Source organism: Gnatocerus cornutus, chromosome 7 (assembly GCF_029298725.1).
Source record: "Gnatocerus cornutus isolate USDA-ARS CGAHR chromosome 7, icGnaCorn1.1, whole genome shotgun sequence".
Taxonomy (NCBI): domain Eukaryota; kingdom Metazoa; phylum Arthropoda; class Insecta; order Coleoptera; family Tenebrionidae; genus Gnatocerus; species Gnatocerus cornutus.
In genome coordinates, this window is record NC_142239.1 from 12,377,056 (window position 1) to 12,404,805 (window position 27,750).

The following is a 27,750-nucleotide window of genomic DNA, read 5'->3' on the forward strand; positions in this document are numbered from 1 at the left end:
TCGCGTTTACAGAAGTCAAGATCTCAATCGGCTATTTTGTTTGTTTTGGATTGTTCTCATTTTCATTCGAGATAACTAACGCTGAAATTTCTTGCATCCTTTTCATGGTTCGCGTTCGGATTTCTTTCGACTTTAGAAAACGGCTTTACACTCTATCTAGATTTTCCAGAACTTCCGATGCTCAGAATTCTCAAATTTTGTTGTTTTAATCCTATATTCTTTGTTACTTTTATAATTTTTCTTTTATTAAATTTTCTATTTCCTGGTTTGTATTTAAAGAAAATTTCATTTCATTTGAAACATCTTGAAGGGCTCGAACTAATTTGTCTAATATCTATCTAATAAAATTTTTGCTTCTTTAAAGGAAGAGCGTAAAAAACGTTAATCGAAAGCTATTGTACCCAAACAAGCGGTCTTTAATAGAGCCCTTCCTCTCCATTCGCCTTATTAATCATATTTCCTCCCCGTCAATGCAAATCCGAAGTCGACGGAACCGGCGCCATTTTCGTTCCGTTTAGCATCTTCCGGCATGCAAATCCCGCTTAATTTTTAATTAAGAACAACAAATCCCAAAGAAGGTGTTATCATTTTTTAGAAATAAATTCACAAGCGTACGCCTCAAGTTTGCCAATAAAACTTTTTCATTTATCAGGATAAGAAGAGAAGCGACGAGTATTCGAAGCAATTGCAGCGGATAACGGAAAGTTAACATTTTAAGATCTCGACGTGCAAGAAGTAAAGTTCCGAGACTATTATAGTTACCCGGCGACATCAATATTTCAGTCTGAGATCTAAATTGGATACGAAGAAAGCTTGTGAATATTTAATTCGAAGCCAAGTTGGCAAATGGACACGTGGTGGTAGGCTCACCGGGGGCGGGAGGGGGAATAATGATTATTAATTACGTGACGAAACGTCTTATTGGCTTTGGAAGTTGGAAACGTTTCGACTTGGCCGGTCATGTGGAGAGGCCGAAGAAACGATACGGTTGGGAATTTTTTAATGGGTCAAGGACTTTCGCTTTTTATTTCATTTGAAGAAAACTGTTTATTAGGGCTCAAAGGACACACACGTGAGCACTAGAATTTGGCACACTTAATTAACCCCTTTAGCGACAAATTTCATTGCTTTAGCGACAAAATTGTCAATGTTGTAAAATTTATAAAAAAACTGAAATTTTGAATTGGTTAGAAACACAAAAAATTCTAAAATTCGTAACTCTTGTTTTAAAATTCTACAATTTGACCCTCTAAACTAACGTCTTTAAGGCAATATAAGTGCATTAAATTTTATGACTTTAACGGCAGAATTGTCAAAGTTGTGTAATTAAAAAAAAAAATTGACATTTTAAGTTGGTTAGAAAAACGAAAAAATCTAAAATTCGTAATTTTTGTTTTAAAATTCTACAATTTAGCGCACTTAATCAATGTGTTTCGACCATTCAGTGTACCAAATGTCATTGCTTTAGCGGCAAAATTGTCAAAATTGTGGAATTTATAAGGAAACCTGAAATTTCGAGATGGTTATAAAAACGAAAAATTCTAAAATTCGTAATTAATGTTCTAAAAGTTCTACACTTAATTGTACACACCTAATTAACGTCTTTAGAGCATTAGAGGTACCAAATTTCATTGCTTTAACGGTAAAATTCTCAAAGTTGTGAAATTTAAAAGAAATGTAAAATTTTTAGTTTGTTAGATAAGCAAAAAATTCTAAAATTCATAGTCATTCTTGCTCTAAAAATCTACAACTTGCCACACCTAACTAACCTCTTTAGAACATTAAGGACCGGTTTACAAAAGCTACGTTAAATATTTAATTTCAATTAAACACTTAACATCATGTTAAAGTGACATGTTATAATTTTTCCGCCAATCAAATGTCAAAAATTATCAAATTAGTTGTGAGATTAATTTAATTTCAATTAAATAATTGTATAAACCGGCCCTAATTGTACCAAATTTCATTGCTTTAATTGATAAAATTGTGAAAGTTGTGAAATATAAAAGAAAACTAGAAAATTTGAGTTGGTAAGAAAAAGAAAAAATCTTAAAATTCGTAAATATTGTTCTAAAATTCTACAATTTAGTGCACTTAAGTATCGTCATTAGAGAATTAAGTGTAGCAAATTTCATTGCTTAAGACATAAAAATGTAAAATTTGTGTATTATAAAAGAAAACCGGAAATTTTGAATTGGTTATAACAAAAACTACTAAAATTCGTAATTTTTGTTCTAATTCTACAATTTGACACACTTAATTGTTGTCTTTAGAGCAATAACTGCTCCAACTTTCATTGGTTTAGTACCAAAATTATCAAAGTTGTGAAATTTAAAAAAAAAACTAAAATTTTTAGTTAGATAAACAAAAAATTGTAAAATTCGTAATTTTTGCTCTAAAATTCTAGAACTTAGCACACTTAATATCTGCCTTTAGAGCATTAAGTGTACCAAATTTCATTGCTTTTTCGGCAAAATTATCAATGTTGTGGAATTTAAAAAAACCCTAAAATTTTGAGTTGGTTAGAGAAACGAAAAATTCTAAAATTCGTAATTTTTGTTCTAAAATTCTACAATTTAATACACTCAAGTATCGACTTTAGAGCAATAAGTGCTCCAAATTTCATCGCTTTATTAGCAATATTGTCAAAGTTGTGAGATTAAAACAAAAACTGAAATTTTGAATTAGTTAGAAACGAAAAATTCTAAAATTCGTAATGTTTGTTCTAAAATTCTACAATTTAGTGTAGCGCACTTAAGTATCGTTTTTAGAGCAATAAGTGCTCCAAATTTTCTCGCTTTAGCGACAAAATAGTCAAAGTTGTAAAATTTAGAAAAAAAACTAAAATTTTGAGTTGATTAGAAAAACGAAGAATTCTAAAATTCGTAATTATTGTTCTAAAATTCTACAATTAAGCAAACTTTGTGTTTGCTTTAGCGGCAAAACTGTCTCAAAATTACGAATTTTAAAAGAGAAGTCAAATTTTGAATGCCAGATAAACAAAAATTTTTAAAATTCGTAATTCTGCCTCTTTATTCTTTTAACAATAAAAAATTCATTTAGAAGGGTGGATACCTGAAAACTTCCCAATTAGCTCATTTTGTGGAGGACTTGAAATTTCCCAAAATATTAAAACCGTTGTTCAGTTAGCTATAGACAATCCCCCATTGTAAAGTACGACCTAAATACATGCACCAAACCAATTAATATGTCTGAACGCGCTCCTCAGCTTTATGCAGAAATAACAAATAATAAGTTAATGAGCTTAGTACTAAAAGCTCGTTGTATTCAAATCAGTCTGTTTGTTACGACCCTCGTCCCACTTTTTCCCCGATAATTCACCCCGTCACTTCCCCATCCGAAAGCTATTAATTGTTAACGAGCATTTGTCAAACTTAATCAGTAGATGTCGAACATTTATCCGCGTGATTTATGTCAGATGTTTCTAAGGACCTTTTGATTTATAGAGGATAATTGTTGTTGACTAAACCCAGCAAATATTTCTTTGTTGAACGATCGATATCGGCCGTTCGACACTCATTAGCAAAATTGACGTTTTCCACTAAAAAACCGAGGAGATCCAAGGTTCGCGTGGCTCTTCAACATTAATATGATCCGTCGATTCTTCTTTGTGTTGGTACAATAGGATATGAGGCGCGAAAAAATCGAATTGTGCTATTGTTAGGTGGCAGACAAGGGTTCCGCTTCGCACACTTGTTATTTTGAATTTTAACAACGAACCTCGGATCTTATCTTCGGCTTGTTACAACCATTCATCACGGAACCATGCGAAAGAAGATTTCACTAAAACAAGAGCCGCTTTTCCACGGGGGACGTTTTGCCACATGAGATTCATCTCTAGTTTTACTACTTTGGTTGATTAAGAGCAGGTTAAACGCTCAAAACGGAACGTAATAACAAAATTAGCCGTTATCTTCTTCAGGAAATTACTCAGCGTCGAATCAAAATTGTACTTACGACCGACAACATAACGACTTAATCGCTACGGCATCGTAAAATGACAATTACCAATTAGATGGGATTTAAACGTGTCATTAAAGTTTCTAGGGAGTGAAAGCGACATACTAAATTCATGAAAAATTGACATTTACAATTGCATCATTGTGGCAAGTCGTAAATACTGATGATAATTGAAATAAAAATTATTGTGTTGAGTCTTTGCAATCGTCGACAACTATTATTGTTAGTTTCAACACTCAAAGAATAGAACTGTTGAATTGGGGCCTTGCAATTACTCAAAAAATAAATAAAAATCTGCCCATAAACCAAAAAGTACAAATTCCTCGTATTTTTCCTCAGCGATTGCTTTCAAACTTCATAAAAACAACACACTCGTATTGATTCTGAGGTTCTAAAAATATTACTTCTGCAGTAAGAACCAAAAAGCACTTTTACTTGTTGTGATCAATTCCTTTTACAAAGAAATTTCATAGAGTGGACGCAAAAATTCGTGGAAAAGTTACTAAGCAAACAACATTACCATTTCATAACACGTCCAGTGTCCTCTATTATAAAGCACAACCCAAAGTGTGTTTACACAATTTTCAATCAAATTAAACAAACAATACCTCACTAGAAATTCCAGATTAATGATGATAAAACACACGGGCTAAAAATGCTCGAATGTTTGAAAACGATTCATTTCAGTCATAATATTTAGACGAACTCAAAATGTGAATTTTTGGCATCTTTCGTAGTTATTTTAAATTCAGAATTAATTAAACTAAACCACACTGAAAACAAAGCTTCAAAATTAAAATTTCTAAAAATTGTGTTTATTGTTCAAAAATTTTGAAATTTTATACAGTTTATCAACAAGTCTAACGTAGTAAGTAAAACCGAACTTCACTCTTTTTGCATAAAAACTGTCAAAGTTACGAAATTTAATAGAAAGTGGTAGAAATGTTAGGTTCGTCTTCAAAATAAAAATTTCTAAACATTCTGTTCATTGTTCTAAAATTTTGAGATTTTACACAGTGTCTAAACAAGTCTAACGAAGTAAAACCTCCAAATTTTGGTGTTTTTGGATGAAAAATGCCAAAGTTACGGAATTTAATAGAAAGTGACAATAATTTTTGGTATTGTTTTAAAATAAAAAATTCTAAAAATTTTGCTTATTGTTTTAAAATTTTAAAATTTTACAAGTCTAAAGTAGTCAATCCTTTAAATTTTAGTGTTTTTAAATAAAAAATGTCAAAGTTAGAAATTACAGTAGGAAATGGTGTAAAAATTTTAGTTCATCCTTAAAAAAAAATTTTTTAAAAATTTTGTGTATTCTAAAATTTTAAATATTTTACACAGTTTATAACCAAGTCTAAAGTAGTAAAACCTCCAAATTTTAGTATTTTTGGATAAAAAATGTCAAAGTTGCAAAATTCAATAGAAAATGGTACAAATTTCTGATTCGTCTTCAAAATAAAAATTTCTAAAGATGTTGTTTATAGTTCTAAAATTTTGAAATTCTACTCAGTTTATAAACAAGTCTAACGTAGTAAAACTTCCAAATTTTAGTGTTTTTGGATAAAAAATGCTTAAGTTACGGAATTTAATGAAAAGTGGTAGAAATTTTTGATTTGTCTTCAAAATAAAATTTTCTAAAAATTTTGTTTATTGCTCTAAAATTTTGAAATTTTACACAGTTTAATACTAAGTCTAAAGTAGTAAATTCTTTAAATTTTAGTGTTTTTGAATAAAAAATGTCAAAGTTACGGAATTCAATAGAAAATGATGGAAAAATTTTGGTTCGTCCTTAAAATAAAAATTTCCAAAAATTTTGTTTATTGTTCTAAAATTTTGAAATTTTACAGCTTATAGACAAAACTAAAATCATAAAACCTCCAAATATTTGTGTTATTGAATGAAAAATGTCAAAATTACGGAATTCAAAATGAATGGAAAATGGTAAACATTTTTGATTCGTCTTCAAAATAAAAATTTCTAAAAATTTTGAAATTCTACTCAGTTTATAAACAAGTCTAACGTAGTAAAACCCCCAAATTTTAAAGTTTTTGAATAAAAAATACCAAAGTTGCAAATTTTAATAGAAACTAGTAGAAATTGTTCGTTTCCAAAATAGAAATTAAAAAAAAATTGTTGATTGTTTTAAAATTTTAAATTCTTACACACTTTATGAACAGTCTAAAGTAGTAAAAATCCTCGAATTGTTTGAAAACCGGTTATTTCAGTCATAATATTTAGACGAACTCAAATGCGGATTCTAATTTTTAGCACTTTCCGTAGATATTTTAAATTCAAAACTAATAATACTAAACCACACTGTATTTAAATGGTGTCGCCCATTCATAATATTTGTGCAAACTCAATTGTTCGCATTTTATCGGCTCCAAATAACTGGTAATTGAAAATTGTCCGAATTACAGGCCTTTGACCGCCGAGGATTATATTATTGAAAACCGAATCAACATGTTATGAATACACAACGAAAAAATCAAATTACCAAACCAAAATCCGGTGCGGTTTATTGATTATTAACGAATTTTTTTCCCAACAGGGAAATCGGTACTTGTTATTTATATGTGAGCGAGCTTTCGCTCTGAGCTTTGTGCGCGAGTAGTGTACATGATTTTTTGATCAATAGATGGCGCCACAACAAAATTTCGTTAAAAATTCAATTAATTTATTTAACAAAAGTGCGGTGAGAGGCTTTCAAATCATAATAAAACCTCGACTTTCCATCAAGCCCTCGGGTGACTTCTTTCATAAATTTTGAAAATAGAGCGCGTCCTGGCACTCCGCATCCTTTTAAAACACATAAAGCCTGTCCCCCACGAAAACACGAAATTAATTTAATACCACAAAGCACCTGTTTTGCAGAGACTTGGCAATTTTAATTAGAGTCGTCCCGCAGGACTTTCCTCTGACGCCTTTCACTAATATTATTTACGAGGTGCAAAATATAAAATTCTCTCAGCTTCCATTTCTCATTTCTACGTGCAACGGCCCATATGCACGCCATCAAACTAACTTTAATCGATTTAACCGCGTCGTGGTCGGTCAGATCGCTCGATTGGAAATTCTCATTGACACTTTAACAGTGTTAACGTCGACCTTAATGGCCTTATAGGAGCGACATTTCCACGGAAAACATGAGTGATACTGACCTCCATTAGAGTCAAGTCGATTATTCCGACATGGCTGTCCGCTGGCAATCTGCAACAAAAAAAGAGTGAAAATTGAGTGCTGTTGGGGGCGGGAAATCGACACGGGTTTTATTAAATCTGATAGGAAAAGCCGGGGGGTTACTGTCTTTGGGGGAAAATTCAATTGCGAAGAGGAGGAAAGGCTAGTTTTAATTTACTTTCACAAATAAGGAAAGACTAGCTATCGTGTTGTACAATTTCTTGCTTCAATGACTCCATGGAGTCATTTTATAATTAGTTCGTTTTAAGGGTTTCGTCTAGTTTTATGAAGAGCGATAAAATTTTAGTACTAAAATAAAAGCTGGAGATATTAATAATGCTCCTACAGCAATTAGAAATTTAAAAAATGTAAACACTACTTAGCACTTTCTAGAGTAGTTCTAATTAATTTATTGAGAAAAATACTCGTGAAAACGGCTTCAACGTCTGAAAATTACAGAATTCAATAGATAATTGTAGAAATTTTTGGTTCGTCTTCAAAATAAAACTTTCTAAATATTTTGTTTATTGTTCTTAAATTTTGAAATTTTACAAAGTTCATAAACACGTCTAAAGTAGTAAAACCTCTACATTTTAGGGCTTTTAGATGAAAAATGTCAAAGTTACGGGAATAAATTTCTAAAAATTTTGTTTATTGTTCAAAAATTTTGAAATTTTAGACAGTTTATAAACAAGTCTAAACTAGTAAAACCCCCAAATTTGAGTGTTTTTCGATAAAAAATGCTAAAGTTACGAAAATTAATGTGAACTGGTAGAAATTTCTAGTTCGTCTTCAAAATAAAATTTCTAAAAAAATTGTTTATTGTTCTAAGATTTTGAAATTTTACACAACTTATAAACAAGTATAAAGTAGTAAAACCTCCAAATTTTACTGTTTTTAGATAAAAAATAGCAAAATCACGAAATTCAATATAAACTGGTAGAAATTTTTGGTTCGTCTACAAAATAAAAATTTCTAAAAATTGTGTTTATTCTTCTAAAATTTTAAAATTTTACACAGTTTATAAACAAGTCTAAGGTAATAAAACTTCTAAATTTTAGTGTATTTGGATAAAAAATGTCAAAATTACGGAATTTAATAGAAACTGGTAGAAATTTTTGATTCGTCTTCAAAATAAAAATTTCGAAAAATGTTGTTTATTGTTCTAAAATTTTGAAATTCTACTCAGTTTATAAACAAGTCTAACGTAGTAAAACTTCCAAATTTCAGTGTTTTTGGATAAAAATGCTTAAGTTACGGAATTTAATGAAAAGTGGTAAAAATTTTTGATTTGTCTTCAAAATAAAATTTTCTAAAAATTTGGCTTATTGTTCTAAAATTTTGAAATTTTAAACAGTTTAATACTAAGTCTAAAGTAGTAAATTCTTTAAATTTTAGTGTTTTTGAATAAAAAATGCCAAAGTTGCGAATTTTAATAGAAACTGGTAGAAATTGTTATTTCGTTTCCAAAATAAAAATTAAAAAAAAATTGTTGATTGTTTTAAAATTTTAAATTCTTACACAGTTTATGAACAGTCTAAAGTATTAAAAATCCTCGAATTGTTTGAAAACCGGTTATTTCAGTCATAATATTTAGACGAACTCAAAAAATGTCAAAATCACGGAATTTAATAGAAACTGGTAGAAATTTTTTGTTCGTTTTCAAAATGCAAATTTCTAAAAATTTTGTGTATTGTTCTGAAATTTTCAAAATTTACACAGTTTATAAACAAACTTAAAGTAGCAAAACCTCCAAATTTTAGTGTTTTTGGATAACAAATGTCAAAGTTACGAAATTTAATAAAAACTGGTAGAAATTTTTAGTTCGTCTTCAAAATTTCGAATTTTTACACAGTTTATAAACAAATTCGCGCACCTAATAACACAACAAATCAGGAGGCAATTTATTGTTGACTAGTATAGCTCTTGAGACTGGAAGACGAGTTTTCCTATCTCGCGCCACACACGCCGCCCCCGCCTCTATTGTTTTTAAAGCTTCCCACACCACAATGGACCCCTGTTGATTAATAGTCGGGGTGTTATCCTTTAATTTGGTAATCTTATTGGTTTAACCGGCATTGTCGCTCGGATTACAACAGCTTAATCATGTCTTGGTTGATGAGATCGAGTTCGGGCATTAAATCCCACCCCTTCATCCTTGCATGTGTGGAAAAACCGGTGGCGCACCAAGAAAATTGTTTTAGAATAAGTCGTACTTAAAAGGATACAGTAAATTTGATCAAATGGGGAGGAAAATTGCGCCGTTGTTAAGAGGGTTTTACGAAGTGAAATAAAACTGGCGCTGTGGGGATGAGAATGGTGGAGGAATTACAATTTTGCATATTTAATTAGTTTCTTCGTAACTGCTTTTGTGTTTTTTTTTTGGTCCGAATACTGCGCAATAATTGTGATAAATCGAGCGGATGTGGCCCGGGAATTTTTAGTAATGAGGGAAAATAAACAAATTGGCTTGAAAGCGTCTTGGTTCCAAAACAAGAAAACTGACTGCTAATTGAATTCCAAAGACAGGATCTATGTATATTTTGAGGGTGGAAAGTGGAAATGGCTTGTCAGATAGATTTTCCATTACTTTGTTTAAGGATTTTCAAGTGTTTTACTCAATCCTATAAAAAGAAACTCAAAGACTTACGTGACAGCAAATTGATAAATTTTATTGGACGTTGCAGATTGAAATTGCTACATTGTGCTTTTCTTCCATCGCACGGTAAATAAGCTCAGAGAATTGTTCCTTGGCTCATCAGAAAAGAACATTTAGCTCTCCAATTATTTTCGTTTCTCCGCCGAAGATTTTTAATGGATGTTCGGCATGCGAAATAAATACTCACTACTTCACAACATTTATAGTAAATTATTGTTATTTAATGTGCGTTATGTGATCATGTTCTCACATTGTAAAGTTTATTTTTAGATTTATCGGTTATTAAAGTATTGTTTATTACTTATTGCAGGATCATAAACGTACTTGGCGTAATCTTACATTTCAAGAAGAGTCTCGTCATTTCGTGATTTGTTTTATACATATAAATATGATATAATACTTATTTATCTTCGATCCTTTAGAAAGTGGTCTTTAATTAGATATAGATTTTCATAGCTTTTCGAGTATTTGGACCAAAAATTTCTACCACTTTCTATGAAATTTTGTAACCTTGGCATTTTTCATCCAAAAACACTAAAGTTAGGTTTTACTATTTTAAACTTGTTTATAAATTGTGTAAAATTTCAAAAATTTAGAACAATAAACATTTTTTTAGAAAATTTAATTTCGAAGTCGAACCAAAAATTTCTATGAGTTTCTATTAAATTTCGTAACTTTGGCATTTTTTATTTAAAAACGTTAAAATTTGGAGGTTTTACTAATTTAGACATGTTTATAAAGTTTGTAAAATTTCAAAATTTTAGAACTATAAACAAAATTTTTAGAAATTTTTATTTTGAAGACAACCCGAAATTTCTACCAGCTTTTATATTAAATTCCGTATCTTTAACATTTTTCATCGAAAAACACTAAAAATAGGAGGTTTTACTTACTTTAGTCTTGTTTATAATCTGTGTAAAATTTCAAAATTTTTTAACAATAAACAAAATTTTTAGAAATTTCCATTTTAAGGACGAACCAAAATTTTTCCACCATTTTCTATTGAATTTCGTAACTTTGACTTTTTTTTTCCAAAAACACGAAGATTTGAAGAATTTACTACTTGAGACTTGTTAATAAACTGTGTAAAATTTCAAAATTTTAGAACAATAAACAAAATTTTTCAGAAATTTTCATTTTGAAGACGCACCAAAAATTTCTACCACTTTCAATTAAATTCCGTAACTTTGGCAGTTTTCATCCAAAAGAAGTACAACTTAGAGATTTTACTACTTTGGACTTTTTTATAAACTGTGAAAATTTTTAAAATATTAAAACAAATTTTAGAAATTTTTATTTCAAAAACGAACTAAAAATTTCCACTATTTTATATTGCATTCCGTAATTTTAACATTTTTTATCCAAAAACACTAAAATTTGGAGGTTTTACTACTTTAGGCGTGTTTATAATCTGTGGAAAAAATGGCAAAGTTTAATAAGTAACTGGTAGAAATTTTTGGTTCCTCTACAAAATAAAAATTTCTAAAAATTTTGTTTATTGTTCTAAAATTTTGCAATTTTACACAATTAATAAACAAGTCTAAAGTAGTAAAACCACCAAATTGTAACGATTTTGGATACAAAATGCCAAAGTTTCAGAATTTAATCGAAACTGGTAGAAATTTTTGGTTCGTCTACAAAATAAAAATTTCTAAAAATTTTGTTTATTGTTCTAAAATTTTGCAATTTTACACAATTAATAAACAAGTCTAAAGTAGTAAAACCACCAAATTGTAACGATTTTGGATACAAAATGCCAAAGTTTCAGAATTTAATAGAAACTGATAGAAATTTTTGGTTCGTCTACAAAATAAAAATTTCTAAAAATTTTGTTTATTTTTCTAAAATTTTGAAATTTTACACAATTTATAAACAAGTCTTAAGGTGGATTGAGTCGAGAAATTTTTTCGCCAAAAAATCGACCATCGAATTTTGGGTATTTGAGGGAAAATTCTGCGGGTAAAACGCGTTTCTTTTTATCTGTAGTAGTTTGAAACATCTCGAGCATTAAAAATTTAAAAAATAAAAATCAGCTATCCGAAATTTTAAACGGCCATAACTTCGGTTATTTGGAATCTGCGTAAAATGAGTCCCAATAACGCATGTTTACTCTAAAAATAAGCGAAAAATCGACCGTTTCGTCAAGATTTGTTTATATTAGTGACTCTTAATAATTAGCCGTTTTCCAAAACTTTTATTAATTTTTCTCAAATATTCAAAACGAATCAGTGTAATTGGACCAATGTAAATCTCTTCCTACGCACAACCGTAAAAATTTAACCAGCGAAAGTGTTCCCAAATTACCATACATGCTCCAAACTTTTGGGCAATAAAACCCATCGACCGCGATTAATTAGACGTCACGGATGGCGCCCCTATTATTCAATTTCGGGGTGGATATAAATAAGAGCAGTTCCGTTTTGCGGCACACCACCAGTCAACAGTCCTCGAGTACCACCGCCGAGGAGGTTGAAGTCGAAATGAAGACGAAATTCCTTTTTGTTGTGTTGTGCGTGGTAGTGAAAGGGCAGAATTATGCGTACCAAGGCCGCGCTGATCATGTACCTGTTATCAAAGATGGAGTGCCAGTTGACACTCCTGAGGTCCAAGCTGCGAAAGCTGCCCACTTCGAAGCCTACGAAAGGGCGAGGGTTCTAGCCGCCAGGAACCCTTCCAATGGGCAGTATGTCGAGAGTCAGAAGTACAAACAGCCACAGGTACAACAGGTGCAGCAGTACCAAACGCAGGAGTACCAGCCGCAGCAGTACCAGGCGCAGCAGTACCAACCTCAGCAGTACCAACCCCAGCAGTCGTACCAACAGCAAAATTTGTTTCAACAAAGCAACGAATTTTACTCGCAGCCCAAGCAGCAGTACGCGATTGCGTCATTCTCTTCAGGTAATTTACGGTTTTCTGTTATCTAAAAATGCAACGTTTCCAATGCGTTATCAACACTATTTTTTGTTTATTTGAAGTATGTCCGGTGATAACAACAAATCACAACATAACATACATAATAAATTTCGAAATGAAGTAAAACGAAAGTTAGAAGCGAATATTACAAATTCAAATGAAGACGTGGCATAATAGTAAAAGTATTTCGAGATTAGGCGTGAATTTCAGAGAATTTCACGAATTCCACGGTCCCCAATTACCAATGTTATGCTCTATTTTGTTAAATTTCTTTCATTTGTTTCATAATTTTGTCTAAATGATACAGTCGAACTTCCATAACTCGAAGTCTGAAAGGAAACCCCAATTGGTTCAAATTAAAACAAAATCGAGTCAAAGAAAAACTAAACAAAAATTGAAAATATTCTCGGTTGGCTTTGAAATTTCAGGTCATGTCTTTGATTGAAGAAACAGTCTTTTGTTTCTGTCAAGTAATTTGACGTTGTCAAACTGGAAATTATGTGAAAATTTTAATGAACGATTTTGACAACGCTGTCATGTTTAATTCATATTGCAAAAAGTTCTCTAATGAAAAACTGACCACAACACATACTCTTGCTTTCCATTATTTGCATTTCAAGACAGTTTTCATTTTATAACCTCAACATTGGCAGCTGTCAAAGTGGCAGTTAAGGACAGGGTGTGAAATTCCAAAGGTAACTGAGGATGAGTTTTTATTTGATCTCTCAATACATAATCCGTTATTAAATTTTAGGGCATATGTTTGTTCTAACAACTTTTTTCATAAAATTGTTTTTTAAAGAATTATAAATGTATTGAGTAGCACAGTTTTTCATTGTAAAAAAAAGTGTTTCTATATTTTAAACGCATTTTTCACTTATAAATGTGAATCTTCAATATCTACATCGTTTTGAGTTGCAATTTTTATAATTTTCTTAAATTTTTGTTAAAGATCTGATTTTGATCTGAATTTTTGCACTTAAAAATTTGTTTTATGTTCTAAAATTTTTACATTTAACACAATTTGTAAACAAGATTAAAGGAGTAAAACTTTAAAATTTCAGAAATTTTGGATAAAAAATGCCAAAATTACGGAATTTAATAAAAACTGGTAGAAATTTTTAGTTCGACTTCTTGCAATTAAAAATTTGTATTATGGCTTACTTTAAGGAAAACGCAAGAGAATAAAATAAATTTCGAGTTGTAGAAAAAATCGAGTTGTGAAAGTTCGACTGTAATAAACGGCGTCTAGCAGGTCTTGGATTAGTTCACAATCATCTTCATTTATTTTGACGTTTCTCAACTCACGAGACTTGTTAACAATGACATCATTGCATATAAATTAATGTTTAACCTCAAACTGTCAGGAAATACGCTTTAAGTTGACAAGCAGTGTTACCAACACAATTTAGATCCCGAAGCCGGTGCTGATGTCAGTTTCACTCTATTATGTCCTAGCGGATATAAGTTTTTGCTATATAAACGGAGAAAATTTTAAAACGCAAAGGCGCGATTTTAAATATTTACCAAACCAAAACTACAAAAACTTCTTAAGCTTTTTTGGGCCTATTTTTCCCTGACTCCGTCCCTGTCGATAATGAGCCGGCAATCCCTCACCCAAACTTTCAATTCCAGACCTGCCAATAGACACCCCCGAGGTGCAACAAGCCCGCGCCGCCCACCTCACCGCGCTCTCTCAAGCACAAAACCACCACTACCGCCTCCGGCGTAGCATCTTCGCCTATTCAACCGCCATCGAAGAAACTCCGGAAGTTCAACTCGCCAAATACCAACACTTGCTGGCTCACGCCTCCGCTCACGAAGAAGACGACGACGATTATTACCACTCCCCGAGCGAAGACTTTTACCACATTCCGATCATCACCAAGAAGGGTGTACCTGTGAACACGGCCTCCGTGAAAGCCGCCCGGCAACAACACCTCGTCGCTCACGAACTGGAAAAAGCCGGAGTGAAGTATTCCGGGGGATTTTCGGTGGGAATTCCGGTGTTGACGCCGAATGGAGTTCCTTTCGATACTCCTGAAGTTTATGTTGCGAAAGCTCAACATCTGGCGGCTCACGCCGAAGAATCGACCAAACATAACCAGTGGGGGTTGCATGAGGGGTATGGAGGAGGATTCGGGTTTTAGGGATTTTAGCTTCACTTCGACAGACTGGTGGAAGGTGGAATGTTATTGATTTGTTGATATGAGATGTACTAGGGGAAATTTTTAATAAAAACGGTTTTGTCGTACCAACAAAAAAATATATTTCCCTTGATGGTTCTATAAAAGATAATTGAACGTTCGTTTCAATGAAAAAATGCGCACAAATTATTTAAAACACAATCATTTTAATGGAAAGTTTTTCTTTTTGGTTGCGAGCCCGCAGTTTGGCTGTTTATTAACCAACATTCCTCCATTTCATATGTCTCATCCGAGCGTGTAAATGAATTCAACACAACGGTGCAAACGTATAAGATAATTACGCAACAAACAGGTGGAACAGAAATTTGCTATTCAATATAATCAGCACTACATGAGTCGTCTAATGTTAGGCAAAATTTAATTAACTCCGGACACCTTAGCTAAAGAGCATCCATGCTTCCTAATTTACCATGACAAATTCAGTATCGCTGTTTCCTCTAATTATTAAAAATGAGGACAGGATGCTAAAAAAAGACGAAGAAGAGATTCAATTTGGAAGCTTTTGTACTCAAGAATTTTTCATTTTAGCTACATAGTTCATAATAAATTATTGCTTCCACGAAATTCATTATTTATTATTGAATGTAAAAAGTATAAATTAATTTGAAACAGAGATGCTTGGGATGATCGTTACAACAGTTAATTCAAAGACATTCGTTTGAAGATTTGACCCACTTTCAAGAAGGCCAAATGCCTACTCTAAGTATAGAAAGCTGAATATTGATAAAGACGCCATAGAATTAACTAGATTTTTTGGATTTTTGAGATGTTTTCAGGTATTACAAATCCTGCGCTCAGAAGAGCTTCTCGGACTGTCTTTATTATGAAGTTCTGAGAGAGTTTCCCTCAGTGTTCTGTTCGCTCAAAAGTTTCCCCGGCTGTGTATAATAACCAATCCAGCGCCCATAAAGGCTTTTCCGACTGTGTAAACCTTTGGTCGGAAAAGCTCCTCTGACTGTCTTTAGCAACAAAGTCTTCACCCCCCGAAGTTTCCTTTACTGTCCTTAGTTATAAATCCTGCCAAGTCAGTAGTTTTCCCGGAAATCCTGTGCTCAGAAGAGCTTTCCCGACCGTCTTTAGCAAAAATTTCTGCGTCCAATAACTTCCCTAAGTGTCTTTAGCAACAAATCCTGCGCTTGAGAAAGATCCTCTAACTGTCTTTAGCAAAAAAGTCTGCGTGCAACGGCTTCTCTAACTGTCTTTAGCACGAAATTCTGCGCTCCCGGTAGTTTCCTTTACTACCTTTGATTATAAATCCTGCTCTGTCAAGACTTTCCCCGGGTGCCTTTTCTAATAAATCCTGCGCTCATTATCAGAGCTTTTACAAGTTGTTCCGTTATTTGGGATAATTTTTCTACTTTAAAAATGGATTTTATTGGTGCGCCATCCAATGTAAAGATTTCACGTCTCTCTAGCAAATGCCGCTTCGCGTGATCTCGAGCCTTAAAATCCTACTTACAGTTGCTCGAATGTAAATAACGCATTTGTGTCATTGCGACATTAAAATGTCAATTTTTTTTATTTCTAGTCCGAACTCAAAATTAAGATTTTTCCTTATAAATTCCGTAATTCTGGTAATTGTAGTCAAAAGACAGTGAAATTTGGAGATAACACTACTTTTAAATTGTACGTCAAAAGTACCCAATTACAAAATTGTAGAATAAAAAAAAATTAAAAAAAAAATATATTTCTAGGCCGAACCAAAAATTGCAATTTTATAAATTAAATTCCAAAATTCTGGTATTTTTCGTCATAAGACAGTAAAATTTGGAGTTAGCACTACTTTTAAGACGTTCATTAAATGTGTCCACACAATATTCGAACAAAAATAAGAATTTAAATTTTTTTCATTTCCATTGCTCTGTCAACTCTTTCCCCAGCTGCCTTTTCTAATAAATCCTGCGCTCATTATAAAAGCTTTTACAAGTTGTTTCGTTATTTAGGATGATTTTTCCGACCTTAAAAATTAATTTTATTGGTGACGCCATCTTAGTAAAGATTACGCGTCTCTCCTGCAAATGCCGCTTCGCGTGATCTCGAGCCGTAAAATCCTACTTACAGTTGCTCGTATGTAAATAACGCATTTGTGCCATTGCGACAATAAAATGACAATTAAAATGTCAACTTTATAGCGATTTTAGAAGAAATGTCTTCGCTCGGTTTATGCGCCGAAAACCGCCTCCAGTCTCACAGAAACATAGCCTATAACCATCGAATTTGAACAACTTGCGGCGTTGACTTCTTTCTTTCTCCTTCGCTCGAGTATCGTCTCTCGCCGCCCCCACACTCCACCAGGAAACGGACGTGCTAAAAGCGATAACGTCACAGAGAAGTGGAGATATCGCTCTTTAGGTCCCGGTCCACGAGCGCGGAACATTGAGCCGGTGATACCAAATGATGGCCAATCTGCGCGACAAGGGCTTTAATGGTCTTAATTATGGACTCAGTCCTGCCATTTCGCCAACTGCTAAACTTTACGATTATCGGAAAGCAATTTGTTATTTCGGGGAGTATTCCACGTCAAACGACTTAATTAGCTACCATTGTTACATAAACGTGAGGAATTTACAATTAGACGACTCATTCAGACCATTCGAATTTCCAGAGGACGTAAACAGGCAGTGAAGATGAGTTTTATCCGCTGGGTGGTTTTGTTCTTATCAACACATACACTTGATGAGCTTGTCGAAGATGAGTTTCGAGGGATTTGGGGAGAGTAATGGAGAGGAGTGGGACGTGATCAGAAAGAAATATAGGAGACGAAAGCTGTTCGGTTTTTGCCTTGTCGAAAATTTTACAGCAGAACTTTAATAGCTATTTACTTTCGACCAACTTAGAAAAAATCTTGTATTTTACACGTGCGAAATGTGTCTAGTGCGTAAAAATAGCTACTATGGCTCGTAAAGGCAACTAATTAGAAACAGTTTTAGCACCGTGCGGATTGAAGAGCTTTAAATATTTAATCCCGACCAAGTTTTTATTAAATATTTACAAACACTGCTTATGTAAATCCGGTAAGTGGCGGCGCAGCGCCGTAAATTATTCAGTTATAAGGGCAGCACTCTTCTTGAATCATTTTAATTGTCCGTCCGCTTGTATCGATCATTACCACCGGAGTGGAAACTGATTGGAATTAACTAGCTTTGTGTGGCTTTTCCGAGCCCGGATTATTCCGGCGATCGCGAAAAAATACCACTTCGTCGTTATTTATGATGTCCTGATTCCTTGATATTAATAGTCCTCGAGGGTATTAAGACGAAATAAACGTCGTCCCATATAATAAATTGTGAGTTTACATGCGAAATCCGGCCACGATACGCAACTTTATTAAACGGCTTTAGTTCCTGAGGTTACAACTGCACTTGTTTATGATCAGTTGCTAAATGCTACATGAACGAAAAGTAATAAAATAGATTTTTTGGGTGACTTTAGTGAGCGTCAGAACTTAAAAATTCTGAAATCTTCCCTGTCCCAGGTATAATTTCGTAGTTTCGTGTTCTAACTAAATAATCAAAAAACTAATAAAAAATAGTGAATAAATAATAATAATTTACGACTAGAATCAATTAAAATTGCTACATTTTAGGTAATCTTCAATAAAAACTATTAAAAGCTTCTCCAATAAATCTAATTTGAAATTTCGTGTCCTTAATAAGCGATCCAAGACAAATATATTCCAAAAAAATTCAAGCCTGTAACTCTCAAATTAAACCATTTACGAGAGTAAGTAAATCAGTGAAATAAACTTGCTAATTTTTCGTTATTCTTCATTTAAGATTTCTAAAATATTATGGCTAAAATTACTGATCTGAAACTAGCAAATTCTAAGTAGAAAATCGCTATAAAAATTGTACAATCTTCCTACTTTCGAGACATTTATTAAGTATCTCAGTTTCAAAAATTTTGGAACAAAAATAATAGTTTTAAAATTTTTCATTTTCCGATTAACTCAAAACTGCGATTTTTTCAATTAAATTCCGTAATTCTGGAATTTTTTGTCGTAAAACAGTGAAAATCGAAGTTGTCACTACTGTTGAGACGTTCATTAAGTATGTCAAGTTAGAACAAAAAATAAATAAATCTAGAATTTTTTGTTTCAAGTCCAAACTCAAAATTACAATTTTTTCTAATAAATGCCGTAATTCAGGTAATTTCCGCCATAAGACAGTGAAATTTGGTGATATCACTACTTTTAAATTGTTCATCAAGAGTAGCAAATTACAAAATTTTAGAACCAAAAATAAGAATTTTTAAAATTTTTAATTTTTGAGCCAAATCCAAAATTATAATTGTTCCTATTAAATTACGTAATTCCGGTATTTTTAACGTATGTCACTGAAATTTAGAAGTATCACTATTTTTGAATTGTTTGTCAATACATAGTACCAAATTACAAAATTTTAGAACAAAAAATAAGAGTTTTATTTTCTTTTTATTTCTAGGCCGAACCCAAAATTGCGAATTTGTAAATTAAATTCCGTAATTTTGACATTTTTTGTCGTAAGTAAATCGGAGATGTCTTGAGACGTTCATTAAGTATGTCAAGTTTCAGAATTTTAGAACAAAAAATAAAAAACTTTGAATTTTTTGTTTCTAGCCCAAACTCGAAAATGTAATCTTTCCTATAAAATTTCGTAATTCCGGTAATTTTCGTCATAAGACAGTGAAGTTTAGAGATATCACTACTATTAAATTGTCTGTCAAGAGTACCAAATTACAGAATTTTAGAACAAAAAATTGAATTTTAAATTTTTTATTTCCAGATCAAACTCAAAATTGCAATTTTTCCAATTAAATTACGACATTCGGGTATTTTTCATCATAAAACAGTGAAATTTGGAGTTAACACAACTTTTAACACGTCCATTAAGTGAGTCAAAAAAATTTTTTATCATGATTTGACAGTTGCTTGTGGAGCCATGTAGTAAACAAAACTGACAAGTATCCACAGGTATCTAACTAATCCTGCGCTAAAATCTCTGCAAGAAAAAATAAAAAATAAAAAGTCCTGATTCTAATAATTTCAGTTAGTCTGCAGGATAATTTAGAAATTTCGTAAAATGTTTAATAGTGCTAAACTATTGTGAGTTTGCATGCAAAATCCGGCCACGCTTCGCAACTTTATTAAACGGCTCTAGTTCCGGAGGTTAGAACTGCACTTACTTACGCTCCAACGTTTCTAAATCCTACTTATGTAAATATATCGCGTGGTCTCTTCAACCAACTTACCCAACTTATGTTCCTCGACAACTTCATGCGGTTCATTAAACGGAGGACTCCTTCAGAAGAGAACGCCACAAACGGCTAAAGCTACGTGATTATACGTCGTTCTTTTCGAGATGAGTGGTAAATATTCTTCCGCTAATACTCTTGTTCCCGGAGATTAGACGCGTTGCGATTTTTTCCGGGCGAAACTTTGATAAAATAAACCCGGATTTGAATAAACTAAACTGCGCTTTTGCTGATGATAATAAAGTTGCGAGTTTATGACCGGAGCTGCTTTAAAGTGTCCTCATGTTTGTTTTGGCGCTGTTTCATCTTGTTGCAATATTATCTCTATTAAACCGTACGTGGCACACTGGGGAGCTTGTAAAAGCATAATCAGGTTGTTCGGATCTAATTATTGTTCTTTGAATTAGATCTCTAATGCAAATGTCTCGTACCGATAATTGGACGCTCTTAAAAATTCAATTCCAATTAGTTTCTTTACGTGGAGAAATCAACAAAATTTGGAGCGCCATCAAGGTAAAACCGCACATTACGCCCTTGCGCTGCTATTTCCAGCATACGAAGGTAACAATTGAGCCATCATCGCCATCATCATCATCACAAGATTCTCTTTGAAGAACCGCGCCAAAGGAATACAATCCCATTTTCCGTGGTCCTCGAGGCGTAGTCACGAACACATTTCTCCATCTCCCGGTAGCTATGAAACTCGCAAAGTGCAATGCAAACCGGCAACGGAAACGTGACTGTAACGGCGGCGTGCCGATAAGGGCGGTGACGTCCCCTGGACGCTATAAATGCACGTTTTACTGGCTGTTTATGCGAATGGAATATACAGGACGAAGCATTAAATTGTTTCAGCGTGATGTGTCATTTATCACGTGACACAGTCCGTCTGTGCCAACTTTATGACAAATTATACTTCTGTCAAGGGGTGTGATGACATCTCGTCCCTGGACTTTTCCGGGTGCGAGCTCTATTCAGACGCAATTCCGGAGCGGATTCCTCGAGGAAACAACAGTTATCGATGGGGATGGAGAGTCCGGAATCCGATGGTCGGAATTATTGGGATCTTCATTAGTTATTCAATAACGTCCTTTGATAGGGGCGTAATTTAATAAGACGGGTGAGACTTGCACAAACAAATTGCTGTTGGTTGAGACAAAGGAAAATCTTGTGTGAGAACGGTAGAAGGATTTGTATTGACACCTTTGTTGGTTTTGTTGCTTCAAAGATAGACGATGAGGAAGGAGAGGCGGCCTTTTGTTTATTCTTATTGAAAAGTCGAAGAGCGGGACAGGGAGGTTTTATTAAATAACTCGATTAAAAAGGGATCAATAAGGACTTGCTCTTATTCTGCAGTTACACGGTTCGGTGGTGATCAATTATTTTTCTTGCAATCAAAAATGTTAAATGTAAAGAAGAAACTTAGAGATGTAAAAAAGACTATAATCTAAGGGATGTAAATGTGTTGAAAGACTTCAATGATCTACATGGCTGTTAAAACTAAAAGATGAAAAAATCTAAAGATCTAGAGACAGTCAAAGAGTTTTAGAATTTTTCATTTCTAGGCCAAACTCTAAATTGCAGCTTTTCCTATAAAATTCCGTAATTCTGGTATTTTTCGTCGTAAAACAGTGAAAATTCGAGGTAACGCTATTTTTGAAACGTTTATTAAGTGTGCCAAGTTTCAAAATATTAGAACAAAAACTTCGAATTTTAGAATTTTTAATTTTCAAGTCAAACTTAAAACTGCAATTTTTTTATTAAATTCCGTAATTCTAGTATTTTTCGTCGTAAGACAGTGAAATCTGGAAATATCACTACCTTTAAAACGTTCATAGTGTATGTCAAGTATCAAAATTTTAAAACAAAAACTGATAATTTTAGAATTTTTCATTTCCAAGCCGAACTCTTGCATTTTTTTTTAATAAATTCCGTAATTTTGTTTTTTTTTTCGTCGTAAAACAATGAAATTTGCAGATATAATTATCTTTATTATTACTTATTAAGTGTGCCAAGTTTCAAAATTTTAGAACAAAAACTGAGAATTTTACAATTTTTCATTTCATAGTCGAACTTAAAATTGCAAGTTTTTTGGTAAATTCCGTAATTCTGGTATTTTTCGTCGTAAAATAGTGAAATTTGGAAGTGGCACTACCTTTAAGACCTTCATTGTGTATGTCAAGTTTCAAAATTTTTGAACTAAAACTGAGAATTTTAGAATTTTTCATTTCCAAGCCGAACTCAAAATTGCAATCTTTGTCTAATTAATCCGTAATTCTGGTATTTTTCGGCGTAAGACAATAATATTTCGAGGTATCACTACTTTTGAAACGTTTATTAAGTGTGCTAAGTTTCAAAATTTTAGAACAAAAACTGAGAATTTTAGAATTTTTAATTTCCAAGCCGCACTCAAATATGCAATTTTTTTCTATTAAATTCCGTAATTCTGGTATTTTTCGTCGTAAAACAGTGAAATTTTGAGTTATCACTACTTTTGAGACGTTCATTGTGTATGTCAAGTTTTATAATTTTAGAACAAAAAATAAAAATTTTAGAATGAATCATTTCCAAGCCTAACTCGAAATTGCAATTTTTTTTCTATTAAATTCCATAATTCTGTTATGTTTCGTCGTAAGATAGTAAAATTTGGAGAAGTCACTACTTTTTATTAAGACGTTTATTAAGTGCGCCAAGCCCCAAAATTTTAAAACAAAGTTTTGAATTTAATTTTTAATTTCCAAGCCGAACCGAAAATTGCAATTTTCTTCTATGAACTTCCGTAATTCTGGTATTTTTCATCGTAAAACAGTAAAATTTGAAAATGTCACTATTTTTGAGACGTTTATTAAGTGTCTCAACTTTCAAAATTTTAGAACAAAAAACAAAAGGTAAAAAAAAAATTTCATTTGTAGACCGAACTTAAAATAGAAATTTTTCATCTTCAGCTCTTGCTAGCGTAGAATTTGTAGCTGAAGACAGTCGGAAACTCTTAAAATAACTGGATTTACCACCAAATGCATAACTTGCTACTAAAACCATCATGAGGGCGCAAAATTTGACACTGAAGAGCGCCAAAAAATGCAGGAACTGTTGCTCAAGACAGTTGTATCCAAAATCAACACAACAAAATTCGATCCAATGCATTTGCAAGTCTTAATTTTAGCTGGAAACCTCTTTCGATTCGCTGTCGAGAGCCCCCTCGGCATTCTTTGTTTTTATTATGAAAGTTTGTGTGCGCCCCTCGCGAAAAAGTGTCACAGCCTCGCAGGTGAAGACTTGTCTCCGAAGGCACTAAATCTACAGTTTGTGTGGCAGTTTTAATTAAAGTTTTACGGCTCTGTGCACAAAATTCAGCTTTTAACCATGCAAGAACGTCGTTAATTTGCAACGACGTCGTGTATCATCCCATTCAGGGTTTCCAAACTTGGTGCCCGAATTTGTAGGGGAGAAAATTTATTTTCGGAGAGAACATTGAACCAACGTATTGCAAGTGATCGCTTAATAACGCAAAGGAACGTCGTAACGGTTTCACAAATGGCCTCATCTTTTCCACATTTATTATGGATAGTCCACAAGGGCTCCGCTCCTGGACCCGCGCTATTCGTCATTTTTAGGACTTTGGAAGTACATGGCGCAGTTATGAATCAGATTTTGAATGGGGAATGGAGTTTGAAGCGGAATCTGAAGCTTTATTGCTTTCATCTGCAGATGGGAGAGTGGGAATGTGTGATTAAGGCGAAGTTATTAGAGGTAATTTTCGACATTCTTATTGCGATTTACAGTTCCAAGTGGCGTAATCTACAAATTGGAAAAAAGGAGTGCTCTTACAAGTCTTCGAGTGAACGGCCATTTAGAGAGAAAATTAAGACATATAACGCTCTACTTGAAAAAGTAGTCCTTCACAATTTCCTCCAATAAAACAAAACTCGAGTTGATTGCGAAAAAGGACGCTCTCTAAATTATCTTATAATACTTAGAGAATCAACAGGACATACATTACTACTCTGGTTTATGGGACATTTTATACCCTCCAGCTTATAAACAATAAAGCTCAACTGCATACAATACAGATAAAGCAAATTGACTTTGTTTGCAATGTGCAATATAATGCATCCAGTTTACACAAAAAGAAATGATTTTAGGGAGTCAATACAGTACAAACTAAAACCATATTGGACATAACATTTACACACAAACGATTATTGGAGCAACAAAAGAAGCTTAGATATCACTTTATTTCTGTTTCAAGCACTTTTATTCGCTGTTATTGCTTCTAGGGGAAAAGTTGAACGAGAAGTGGAAATGGATATGGTCGAACAAAGCTGTAAACACTGATTTCCAAAAAATCAGAAGTATTGAACCTTGCCTTTATGGTTCATTTTTGCCATTTTAAACAGGGATTTTAAAAAACGAGTAATGAAACGCCGAAATATTTGTCAATTAGTTTTAGAATTGAATTTTTCATTTAAAAATTTTTAGTTTTTCTATTAAATTAGTTTTCGTGTTGAAAAATTTGAGGATATCAGTACTACTAATTGGTCGTCAAGTTACTCATTTTAGAGCAAAAAATAAAAATTTTAGAATTTTTGAATACCAAACGGAACTCAAAATTGCAATTTTTTCAATTAAATTCCATAAGACAGTGAAACTTGGAGGTGTCACTACTTTTAAGGCGTTCATTAAGGGTGCCAAGTTCCAAAATTTTGGAACAAAAACTAAGAATTTTTTAAGTTTTCATTTCCAAGCCAAACTAAAAATTACAATTTTTCCTATTAAATTCCACAATTCTGGTATTTTTAGTCGTAAGATAGAGAAATTTGTAGGTGACACTACCTTGAGGCGTTCACTAAAATTTTAGAACAAAAACTAAGAATTTTACAATTTTTCATGCCAAATTAAAAATTCAATTTCAATCACACGAGAGATTTGGAATTGATTTTTGATTTTTTTCATTATCTAAGTTTCTCAGTATTTTGTCACGTCATTATGTATAATTTCTTAGACTTGTACTCTTGCATAACAAGAAGATGCGAAATGTCGAAGCTTCTTATTAATGACAATACGAAGATTCAGGTCAATTTCCAATGTGACAACTTTTTTATTAGCAAAGCACACACTATAACTAACTGTTTACCAATGAAATTAGATAATTTAAATTAGTAATAATTATTTGTACACTCTCTAATGCTCTTTAGAATAGCAATTTTCAAGTTCACTCCCATAAATGTCAACTTGTAACATTTGCCAGACAATTCAAACTTTGGAAATTACCATTTTGTTTAGTTATTTGGTCTGGGAAACCCCGAAATCTTATTTATTTTCCCGTCCTATAATGTCACGAATTATTCATTTTTCTGTAAGAGTGAAAGATTGATTTTGATGTTGGCTTGCGTGTCTCGGTATCTATTTTCCATTATCTCTATCGTTGTTGGTATAATTTAAAAATCTCAATTTTTCGAGGTATTTCCGCTTCCAAAACAATACAATTTCAAAAAACGAATCAAAACTAATCGCTTAATTAATATTTTCTCCTTCCCACAAATTCGTCATCCTACATGCACTCTCATTTCTCCTTTAAATTCTTCACACATTTGCCAACATTCCGAGCAGCTCTCATTGTTCTCTCAAGGATTCCGCACTTTGCTTTTTATCACATTAACAAAGCCACTTTAAAGCGTTAAACAATCGTTTTCCAGAGCCGTACCACCCAACTTTTCGCCAATTAAACATGTTTAAAAACGATTAGCACTGCCATTATCCACACGACCGAATCCCAGCAGGATATTTCAACAACCTTGACAACGACCGCAATTTACATAATTACAACAAATTCGTTTCTGGACTACAACAACTAGTAAATAGTTCCCAGAGGTTAGTGACCACTGAGGCTTCTTCGGCGGGAGCTGTCAGCAAAACCTGTTATTATGTAACTAGAGGTTAATAGGAAAAAGTTGCTAAAATAAATGTTTGAACAGATCAATAAGTGAAATCTTGGATCTTCCCATGTCACCCGGATCTCGCGAGGTCATTCCGATTTCTTTCGCAGGACTGGGCATTTTTAAAGGTGCCTGTCCATCATCTGCTCCCGGACGTTGCGCGGCCTTGTCTCCAGCAGAAGCTCCGGTGAGATTACGATAATTCATCAAACGTCTTCGTTGCACAATCTTCCATTAGTTTGTAAAAGTCAAGGTGGTCACGTCCCCGATTTCTGTTTATTAATAATAACAAAAGTGCAGATAAATATTTAAGCAGTGTCGCCATTGTTCTGGCAGAAAAACGTCAGTAACCACCTCTGTACGTGATCTGCGATGGAATTATATGCGAGGAACGTCGCGGTTACGACCCGTCCACCTCACCTGCTGCTTCTGGGAGCTTAACATGATGCGGTAATCCACAATTAGGTACAAGAAACCGATCGAGTGCCGTTATGTGGGTCGCCGGAGCCATATAAGCGTCAAGTGTTAATCACATTATGATAAATCGTGACAAGGCTGTTCTTTTTCGCGACTGGTTAAGTGGAAGGGCCGGCTAATGACAAGGGCATCGTAAACTAGCCCTAACGCCACTTAAAACCGACGCAAGAGTGCCAACAGACGGCCAGGTATTGTAACGGGAATTTCCCTAAGGTACAGTTATCCTTTCGCGCGTTCGTTACTAGGACAAGGTCCCTTGCCACCCTTTTCCATTGGTCCTCGATGGAAACTAACATAACATTAAAAATTGCGAGGGCCCAATCAGGTCACTGCATCGTTTTCTCGTTAGAGCGCGAGGCTGATTTATAGAGATTACCACTACAAGAGGATCAGTTGCTCCAGGAAGAAAAATGGATGGGGAAAGTGGCTGAAGAGTCATTACTTTTCTGGTTGCAGCCAGTCGAGGGCTCCACGAATTGTGTGATTAATAAAAATGGAGTATTTATTATTTTTGCGTCCATGTAAACCTAAATAATCCAGAAAAACGAAGTATTTTTCTCAAGAAACATGATCAAAGAACTCTAAGCAAAAATGTGTGAAAAAATTAAAGAACTGAAAAAGTATAAAATAAATTCGTAAATTGGCTGTTAGTTAAACTATAACTTTGAAATTTGCGAAGGTTACTCGTTTCACCTTAAGTATTAATCCTGCCAAATTGCAAAATTGTACAAACACGAGACCAGATTTTAAAAATTTTCATTTTTAAGAATCCAAAAGATTTCGCAATTCGAAAAAAAAATTCGTAAATTGGTTACTTCTTGAACTATAACTTTGAAATTTGCGAAGGTAACTAACTTCACCGTCCTTATTAATCCTGCCAAATTTCAAAACTTTACAAAAAACGGGAAGAATTTTAGAAATTTTCATTTCTGAAGAACTAAATAAAATGAAAAATAAAAACCTAAATCGGTTAATTGTTAGACAAAAACTTTGAAATTTACGGAGGTTACTGATTTGACATTTCTTATTAATCCTGACAAATTGCAAAATTGTACAAAAACGAGACGGATTTCAGAAATTTTCATTTTTGAGAAACTAAAAGTTTTAGCAATTTGCAAAATAAATTCGTAAATTGGTTAATTAATGGACTATAACTTTAAAATTT

General features: G+C 33.1%; 1 protein-coding gene and 1 long non-coding RNA gene across 3 annotated transcripts in view; one reads left to right on the plus strand and one right to left on the minus strand.

The window, feature by feature from the left end:
- Positions 1–27,750, minus strand: part of LOC148171077 (uncharacterized) — a 55,231-nt gene that overhangs the window by 13,139 nt on the left and 14,342 nt on the right. For both annotated transcript variants that reach the window (XR_015770475.1, XR_015770476.1), the window contains one exon: positions 7,143–7,191. This is a non-coding gene — a long non-coding RNA (uncharacterized LOC148171077). The remainder of the gene's footprint in view (positions 1–7,142; positions 7,192–27,750) is intronic.
- Positions 12,251–14,999, plus strand: LOC148171078 (uncharacterized). Its single transcript, XM_088041526.1, has 2 exons — positions 12,251–12,718; positions 14,369–14,999. The coding sequence occupies exons 1-2, from the start codon at positions 12,301–12,303 to the stop codon at positions 14,881–14,883; spliced, it is 933 nt and encodes a 310-aa protein (XP_087897652.1). The 5' UTR covers positions 12,251–12,300; the 3' UTR covers positions 14,884–14,999.